At 46.0% G+C, this 10,244-nt stretch overlaps 1 protein-coding gene across 1 annotated transcript in view; it reads right to left on the bottom strand.

Annotated features, from left to right (window-relative positions):
- Positions 1-5,836: 5,836 nt before the first annotated feature.
- Positions 5,837-10,244, bottom strand: part of LOC106820769 (nucleolysin TIAR-like) — a 19,129-nt gene continuing 14,721 nt past the window's right edge. Inside the window, exons 4-5 of the mRNA XM_014825331.1 lie at positions 9,515-9,610; positions 5,837-5,977 (exon numbers count right to left, since the gene is read on the bottom strand). Of these exons, the coding sequence (XP_014680817.1) occupies positions 5,837-5,977; positions 9,515-9,610 (237 nt within the window). The remainder of the gene's footprint in view (positions 5,978-9,514; positions 9,611-10,244) is intronic.

Raw genomic sequence — 10,244 nt, 5'->3', positions numbered from 1 at the left:
GTTTTTTGCGCTTCGCGCGAGATCCGGGCTGCCGATTGTCCAGATGAGACGGGATACCAGAGAAGTGTTGCCAAAAGGAGGTGTTGATCCTCACCGCTGAGCGCGGATCTTGAGCGCAGTTCCGCGGCAAGGCCCAGGCGACCGCGGGAACGTCCTACGAAAGTATGCAGCGCTGGCAGCTATGGATCCGTGCGCCAAATGCATAGGCCAGCGCACGGATCCATAGCTGCCAGCGAACAGTCCGGAATTTTAGCGGGGGATACAGAGGGCAGACATTTGGGACGTGGGAGGACTTAGATGGGGGGTCGTACAGATGGAGGGGGGGGGGCGAGAGCAAAGCTTTTGATTTTGCCATGGTTCCATTTCCGTGTGGTCTTAGGCGTTTTCACTATAAGTTCCAAACATAAAAAGTTGCAAACATAATAAAAATCGAACCATTATTTAATGGAAAATTGGATAAAAATAGTGATAAGAAATAGTATGCGGATTGTGCGCCCAGTTGCCTCTTTCAAATCATACGCTGTTTAAGAATCGCCATTCGCCATAGTACTAGAGCTAGTACTACTACTAGCTCCAAGAAACGGTCTTTGCTAGGGTTACAAGACCTGTGTAAACACAATTTGTTGTGTAGTGGAGTAATACCCCCTTCACATACACGAATTTTTCTTACGAGTCCTTACGGATCGCCAACTCGTAGTCAATCGCAAGCATCCGTAAATAACTCGCTGGTATCCGTATTAAGTCGTCACAACTCGCAGACACTCGTAAGGATCCGTGAAAGGAGAGGCAAATTTTCTGACATGTCAAAAATCTACTCACGAGTGTCCACGGATTGATTTTTTCCGTAAACAACTCGTAACAATCCGTAAGTATCGTAAACCGCTCGCAACAACACGTAACCATCCGTAAACTGCTTGCAATAATCCGTAAATGACTCGTAACAATTGTACGATTGTAACGGATTGTTACGAGTTATTACGAGCACTTTACGAATAGATACGTATACTTTACGTATTCTTACGTATTGTTTACGATTTGGGAAAGGCTGCAAAATCGAACATGTCATTTTTAGTTGTTATCAAGAAGTCAGAGAAGTCACATCTCTGTTTATCTACTCTACAATATCTACAAGCATGGTTCCAAAAAAGAAGGCAGTCAACAAGTTGATGACAGATTGAGATTTGCAGGATTTTTATATACTTTTTGCCAAAAAATCGTAAGGACTAGTAAATACTCATAACTAACTCGTACCTACTCGTAACAACACGTAAACAGGTCGTAACTAACACGTAAAAGCTTCGATAAATCGTAACATTCCGTAATATATCCGTAACAATCCGTAAAAAGCTCGTAAAATGCTCGTAAGTTGCTCGTAGTTATCCGTGACAACTCTTAACAAATTGTGGAATTTCGCCGTAAATACATCGTAATAACTCGTAATAATCCGTAATAAATCGTAAATAGCTCGTAATAACACGTAAATCGCTCGTAAAAGTAGCCAAATCGTAAGGATCCGTGTACTTTTACGAATTGTGCGATCCGTAAGGACTCGTAAGAAAAATCCATGTATGTGAAGGGGGTATAAAGAGTGTTTATGGGGACACCACCATCTCTGTTGACCTGTGACGCAAGCATTCCCAATACGCATAGCGAGCGCTGACGCGTTAACGCAAAAAATAATCGCGAACGGGCGCTGGACGCAGTTTGGGGGGTTATAGCTAGACTGGTACCTGTTCGCCACCTTCACTCGGGCAAGTATCCTTCGCTACACTGAAGTTAGTTAGTGTAGCGTGTGCAACTGTCGACAGGGTACGAGTCTAGCCGTTAGGCCGGTTATAGCCGGTTATAGCCGGCCGAGCTGCAGGATACGAGGCAGGCTATATGCATATAGACTGGTACCCGGTGGAGAGTTCGACACGCTACACTACGTCAGTGTAGCGAAGGATATATGCCGGAGTCAAGGTGGCAAACGGGTACCAGTCTACTATACATATAGCTTCGTTGCGCCATCTATCGCACACCATATGTACTACACTGATCAACAAAAACAAACAAACAACAAAGTTGAACTGCGTTTTTTACAGCAAACCAAGTGCGCCGAGTACGTAGCGAACAAAACATTACGAGCATTTCTAGAAAATGTCTAGCTACCTGGGTAATCAAACCCGTCGTGCAATCGCCAGAACTGCTCAATTCAGTTTGCGCGGACAATTCCGCTTCTATTACCGCGTTCACACGATCATGGTTTGGCTCGAGCCAAATGGGCTAAATTTGGTTCAGGCCAAATTTGGCTCGGGCGGGTTTGAGTCGGAGCGTTCACACGTACGCAAGTGAATACTGTCTGTCAAATTCAAATAAATTTTATTGCACAAATATCTCACAGATACTTTGGCAGTATGTTGCGAGATGGCATTGTGTACGATTTAGAGTGTTTACTTCTGTTCCAAGTACAATTATCAATCTTGAATTTTGAAAACGAATTTTTATACTGTTTTGGACTTTATTTCGTCAAAGTACACGTTCGGCACTCGCGGCATCTACCGCTCAACCGATTCTACCGCTCTACCGCTCGCCGAAAGCTGGTGTTAAAATTTGGCTCGGGCCTGGTCCGACGTTTTCGATGGGACCAAATTGGCTCGTGCCAAATTGGCACGGGCCGAAAAACCGTCCGTGTGAACGCTCGGCTCAAGTCAAATCTGGCACAGGCATAATTAGGCTCGGGCCAAAAACGTCCGTGTGAACGCGCCTTATGTAATCCCGTTGAAGGTGATTGAATGAGTGCAGCATAGTTGTGTTAGTGTGCCGCTACGCTGCGTTTTTCGCGCTTCGCGTGGATATCCGGGCTGCCGATCGTCCAGCGAATGGAGATTCGTAAACAGCGTATGATTTGAAAGAGGTAAATGGGCGCACAATCGCGTACTATTTCGTATCACTATTTTATCAAATTTGTTATGAAATAACGGTCGGATTTTTAATATCTTTGCAACTTTTATTAGTCCAAATCTTATTACATAGGATACGAGTAACGTGCCTGCTGTAAAACGTGTAGTAAAAAAGCATTACAAATTGTAACCGAAATCTACTTGTGGCAGTGGTAGATTGAGCCCATGAGCGAGAGCACCATCTGTCGTGGAGTTTGAGGGGTGTTGCTATCCCCCGGGCGTGGAGGGAGGGTCACGTGATACAGTTGACGTATACTTCAAAATCATTACTCATCCGGTAACGCTCCCCACCACCTCCAACGCTAACCCTAACACTAAACATATATATCTCGGAGCACTATATATAGGTTCTGTGATCCACAAAAATTAATCTATGGTGTGGGGACAGATATCATGATGCAAAAACCCTAACCCTAACCCTAACCCTGACCCTAACCCTAATCCTAACACTAGTGCTGCCACGTTGTGGTAACCTCCCTTCACGCCCGGGGGATAGTATGGTTATGGTGCTATGGCGTTGCTGTAACCTCTGCACACATCCAGTGCACAGTACAGTGCCCGCCAGTTGCGATGCCCCCATATGCATGCATGCCCAATGCATTCACTGTCTCATGCAAATCTTCGGCCATTTCAGTCAAGTACGCAAACGACAGTACGCCCACTGACTCCAACAATCGTAAAACTAAGCCCAGAGTAAAAGCTTGCGCGAAAAGAGAGCGTACTTAGAGGAAACATGAATCACACTTAACGAGGCGCATTCTCGCCGCAACGTTTATAGCGATATAAATTATTTAAATGCTCGACGTGCAACCTCCACACAGCCATCGTTGGCGAGCCCACAGAAATGTTCAATTCTGCCCACCCCCGCAATCCCCATGCCGCACGCCGTAGTATTAGCATACGCGTTCCCGCGGCCCACCGTCAACGTTTGGCTGCCACTTCGGGGAGGGTAAAACTTCTCGCCATTCTCCTTAGCTATTCAGGTCTCTCGAGTCACGTCCGAGACGGAATCGCAAATTTTAACTTGTTTCTATTCAGAGCGAGGGCCGCGAGCTTAATTATGTGCTTCAGTTAGCCCGCAGATGTAAATCGAATAGAAACACGGTTGGCCGGAAATGTCAACTCCAGCGCTACACTGCCGATCACCCTCGCTGCTGCCTACGAACGGTCTGTAACAACTGTTAACCACGACGAACCGGCCTGCAAATATTGGCCAAGTACATTTGGTTTTTTTAACAAATGGCTCGGCACGATTTCGATGATTATGTGGCGATGCATTATTCATCGAGTCAACACGGCAGAAATAACGCATCACCACGTCAAATATTTGGCATGCAGTCATCAAAACACACTTTTAATAGGATCCACTAACAGCAGGTTCAAAGGCGGGATAAGTGGAATTATCAGCTAAGCCTATGCATGCCGCAATGTGCTCGCCCGCCTGCATGCACACACACGCGCACGCACGCACGCACGCACGGTCTGTCTTGCGGCATGACAGCAAGCCACAATGGCTTCTCGGGTCCTTTTCACGGCCGGTCGCATTTGCATATAACGCACTTTCCTAACACAAGCGTGCTTTCTTTAGAATCGAGGAATGCGTTTTCGCCAGGAAATTGGACGTTGGCTGATAATTTTCTGTGTAATTCAGCAATATGCTATTCATCAATCGCCATGCGCGCTCCCAACAACGTACATCACACTACCACACGCCATGCTGACCTGCTTCTCAGCGCTCTAATAACGTCTGGAGCAATACGCATATAAATGGGCAGCTTTTTTCCCATTAAATCAAGATTAATATGCGCCAAACACGAAGCACCGACTCCCTAGACCAACCGCAAATCATCGGTCATCATTCCAATTTGATTACTCTCCATCGGTGTTTGCTCGGCATTAACAACATACGACTTGGGGCGGTCGACTAACTACGATAGATAGACGGCAGCTTGATTGCGCACGAAATCGGCAAATTCAGCCCTTTTCGGTTTTTCACAATTTTGCCTGCCTACACGGAAATATCACTCCAGATACGATATTTCTATCTGTCCGCAATTCAAACAATACTTCTCTTGTAATTTCATAACGAAACAGCATTCCCATTTACAACTTTCTGCGAAGCAATTTAGAGAGATAAATATACGATAACCGTATATCTCAGGCTTGAGTCCCATACATAGTTAAACGTAATTATAGACTGGAAAAGGGTAGAAATAATATCCAGTTCAATACAAGAGTAGAATATAATTTACACAATTTAGAAACACGAAGCAAACTCAAGAGAAACCTCGCAAGTTCTCTAACTCACCACTATATTTAAATAATAACTGCTGTTAAACACCGGAAAATCGCTATGGCGTCACTGGGCCACCATAGAGCTGAGATGTTCCGACTAAGTGTACGATACGAAAGCATCAGTTTTACGACTCCCAAAAAAATGCAATCACTTACGCGCAGCATGCAGACAGATATCACTTTCCGTCGAATGCGCTCGGATCTGGACATGGTTTGCTAAGAGGCAGGAGGGGGGGGGGGAAGTCGCTCAGAGAAAAAAATCACGGTAACAGCGTAAATATTTCTACACCGTTTACTGAGCGCAGTACAAATCTGTGTATGATAAAACGTAATGGTGTACATCAAGGAACCTATCACCTTTTGAATAATACGAATTTCTAATAACGGGAAATCGTATGCTGAAAACCAACGAACGATAATCACTGCCAAATACTTTTATCGTTGATGTATGTGCACTGGGATGACAACACACTCGACCATGCGTCTGTGACACCCACATGCTGGAAAACGGAAGATACTGCCACACATATATATACGCTGGTATTTGCACGGACAGCTAGACTTCCACTACAATGATTTACTACTGCAATATCCCGCAATCAATCTGAAAACGCTGTCAGTCTTGCACGTATAAGAATCATCATCTTCCTCAGCTGCATTTGTGGAGCTGCAGTAACGTCTGCATACGCAGCCAGGCATGACGATTCAATATTAAGCAGATTGCTTTTTAGCTTGCTCCGCTGAGAAAACGTATAATGCTCAGCGTGAGTTATTTCATGTCCGATTGCTCTATATACACATCACACTGTTCATCAACACCCGAAACATACGCTCGAACACGCGCAGAAACCTGCCTAGCTAGGCAGTAACATCAAAAACTATCACCTTCGCGACGCCACCATCAATGGAACGCAAAATATACATCATTACAAAATGGAATCTGCTACACCATCTCCTTTACGCTCTGCTTTTCGCGCCGATGCGACAAATATTGCAGCAAAGGCAGTCTCTGCGCTCTCGCTATACTCATACCAGGTTTTCGAGACCGCATACAAACCCTGCTTCGTAATTTATATTTTACCGGCTGCATTGCCGGTTTCACGCACGGTGGGAACCGAGGAGCGGGAGTCAATGTTCATTCATTTCTCGTGTAATTACGCCGCCGGCAGAAGCACCGCTTGTTGACCTCGAGGTGCAAAGATGCCGCCAAAGACGGCGCCGCCAAGGCTGCCGCTCGCACGAGGCGACACGCGCCGCTCTGAGGCGTCCACAGGGAGCGCGGCAACCCTCCCGTTCTTCTTCTTCTTGGCACTCAAACACACGCACGCACGCACGCACGCACACGCACGCACGCACGCACGCACGCACACACACACACACACACACGCACTTACACATCCATGCACGCAGACGCACGCACTTACACATGCATGCACGCACACGCACGCACTTACACATGCATGCACGCACACCCACGCACGCACGCACGTGCGCGCACACTCGGGCGCACGCACACACCCACACACGCACTTACACATGAACGCACGCACACCCGCGCACGCACGCAATCACCCACGCACGCACTCACCCACGTACGCAAACACACACGCGCGCGCACGCACGTACACACGCGCGCGCAGGTTGGCGGGCGGGTGGGGGAATTGCTTTTGGAACCACGTGGGCAAACACTTGGCAAGACAATACAATCGATAGCGCGAAGGGCAATCTCGTCGCCGAAGACACGCCGGCCACGCGCTTCTCACAGAGAGCGAGAGAGAAGGGGCTCGGGAAGCCAGGCAATCAGCTGGCAGGGGCAGAGAGTCACGGGTCTGCTTGCCTGCCTGCATGCGCTCCGGCTGGTGCCTCGTGACTGGAGAGTCCGGACTGCCTAATCGAATTGGCCCCATGCCTGGTAACATGGCGGCCGCACCACACTACTACAGCAGCGCGCTCCCAGCAGACACTCGGTGATAACTCTACGGACGCGGTGTGATCGCCACTGTTTCAGCAGTCGGCAGAACTTGTCGCCGGGGAACGCGACCAGTAATGAATTGTAAATTGTGTATCGACTGCGAAAATCAACTAGTATATCTATTGCACGCCATGTATCTGGCACGTCAGCGTCTATTAATACAACGACCTGCACGCATTTCAGTGTACACTACCAACTATATATCCGGTCTACACGCCCATATTAGTCACTGTATATGTTGTTATAAACATTTTTTTCATGTGTAAATTAAAGTATACACATCAGGCGTATCGCTATTAGAAATTTAATGTTATGTTTTTCCTCCTGAGTTTCTCTCTCCATGTTCTAGACCGTGTTTAGCTGTGACGCACTTTCACTGCGAGAACCACATGCACCCACCTCCCTATATATATAATCAATTCGCGCTGGTCTTGCCTCGATCATGGCTTCATCCAGAAAGCTTCGTATCCAGCAAATAACCGACGTCAGCCATCCATAACATGTTCTTTGAAGATTTCCTCGCATGCCGGCCCTTAACGGATATCTTTTAAACCAAGAAAAATCGTTCGTGTAATAGCCGAGCATGCTGGAAACATCCCCCCCCCGAAAGAATCAGTCGGCGCCCGCGAAGACAGTTTATGCTCCCCTCCTTTCTGTAGATCGACGTTCAATTTTCAAATGATTCCATCAAATTGCTGAGGGAATGGTCAATCCAAGAAGCATTGCCTTCTGCTTGGCTACGTGCATGTTGACATGGGATTAATGTGTGAGGCAGACTCCACCGTTCGATGCCCGCCAGCACGGTCGCATGCTACTAGTACTGCGCTCCTCATATTCGTCATCAGCGGCAGGGATGCTGCACAGGCATGCACACACCCGCGAACAGGACAGGCGCCGCGGGAGGTAGGGGGAGAGGACTATGCAGGAATGCGGAAGGGGAGAAAGGTATGGAGGGATGAGAAAGGGAAGAGAGGTATAGAGGGATAAGAAAGGGAAGAGAGGTACAGAGAGATAAGAAAGGGGAAAGGGGTATAGAGGGATAAGAAAAGGGAGAGGGGTATAGAGGGATGAAGAAAGAAGGAGAGAAGTTGGAGAGCGGTAAACACGGATAAAAAAGCAAGAAAAGAAGCAGATGGAAATGAAGACGATGGGGGGGGGGGGGTGAGGAAAAGAGCAGAGGAGTACGTGAGGATGGGAAAGCAAGGGGGAGGTAGGCCGGCATAGATAAATACACAGGCAGGCAAGAATGAGAGACATACGCAATACAGCGGATAGTTCCATATAACTATATCACAAAAAGAAACGTGCGAAATAGGAAGAATTATGAAAGGCTGTGTCACATTATCGAACATCCAGTCAGCAAACTTTGCCACAGAATACCAATTCAAAATTTGCATGACAGCTGATTGGGTTACCTCTGCAGTCATTGCTAGACGGAATAAATCCACGTGATTATATTAATTCAACTGTCACATATAGTTTTTTTTTGTATTCTGAACGTTATCATACCTTAAAACGCCTGACAGCCATCTCTTATTCAAAGAATTGCATAACCTCAGAAATATGCTGCCATTGCATTCACCACAATATGGAACGAATCCCCTGGTGAGCTTAAAATTCACTGTCATATCAAAAGGCTTTTTGCCGTTTCTATTTCATCACATACTTCAAAGCATTCTCTCTGGTTCCACCTCTCTTGTTCTGCACTGCTGGACTACATCCAGGACTAGTACAAACTCCACGACATATGGCGCTCTCGCTCATAGGCTCAATCTACCACTGCCACAAGTAGATTTCGGTTACAATTTGTAACGCTTTTTTACTACAAGTTTTACAGCAGCCACGTTACTCGTATCCTATGTAATAAGATTTGTACTAATAAAAGTTGCAAAGATATTAAAAATCTGACAATTATTTTATGAGAAATTTAATAAAATAGTGATACGAAATAGTGCGCCCATTTACTACTTTCAAATCATTACGCTGTTTACTAAACTAAGTTTACGTGTTTATTTATTATTTATCATGAATTTTTCGGATGCTTGCCAATATACCTAATTCTCGAACATTGTCTTTGATGCATTTTTGCGTATTCAGCTTATAACATCTAAATTTGTCCACCAACAAACATGCAAATCATAGAAATTTCTAATGTTTTGTTCGACGGCGACTTCGCGGCCGTTGGCTTGCGATTTGCTGGATTTCCCCGGAGCTCCGCCCACTTTAAAAATAGTGCTAGCATTGTGGCAGTGGTATCCTGAGTGTGGGAAGGGGGCGCTGCATGCAGTTTGGGACTAGTACTCACCTTTCCTAGGCATTGCCTTTTATTCATGGCTAGAAGCGCTGCAGCTGCCGCCTGGTGTTCAGCAAACTCAACAAAACAGTACGGGTCGTTGCCAGCCTGGAAGCAAACAAGAACACGGCCCACTTAGATACGCGAATTAAATACAGACTAACCTACGTTAGGGGCCACCTCAATAGAAAGGCAACCTGCTTGACCTGACTGACTTAGATGACAATTAATTTCAGAGAAGAGAAATAACGGAAGATCTTTATTAAGCGGTGATACTTCAATCGGAATAGTTCTGCGAAATGATGTCAAACCTATCTCATATTGGGTATGCGACACTGCAACTGCACAGCACGGTTAATATGACTATAAACATGTTCTTGACACTGTGCGTTCATTATAGTCCCATTGCACGTAGATGAATGTACATCTGCATATATAATGTTATTTACATTCCTAGCGAGGTGCTCAGATCCTAAAGCCTGCTAAAGGTCATTTACATTTGAATTCCTTAAGTATAAATAAAGGAAACTACTAATGCTGACATTACTGAATGTTCAGTTAACTCCACCGTGCAGCTGCGATTTTATTAAATGAAACCGAAGACTGAAATCAAACAAGCTTTTATGAGGAAATCATGTTTATGTTTTAAAAACAAATTATCCTCTCACATGGGATGCATGGCTCGCTCGCTCGCTCGCTCTCTCTCTCTCTCTCTCTCTCTCTCTCTCTCTCTCTCTCTCTC

The sequence above is a fragment of the Priapulus caudatus genome, unplaced genomic scaffold, assembly GCF_000485595.1.
Source record: "Priapulus caudatus unplaced genomic scaffold, Priapulus_caudatus-5.0.1 Scaffold46, whole genome shotgun sequence".
NCBI lineage: Eukaryota > Metazoa > Priapulida > Priapulimorpha > Priapulimorphida > Priapulidae > Priapulus > Priapulus caudatus.
The sequence above is the reverse complement of the archived record's forward strand: the minus strand, read 5'-3'. Positions and strand labels throughout refer to the sequence as shown.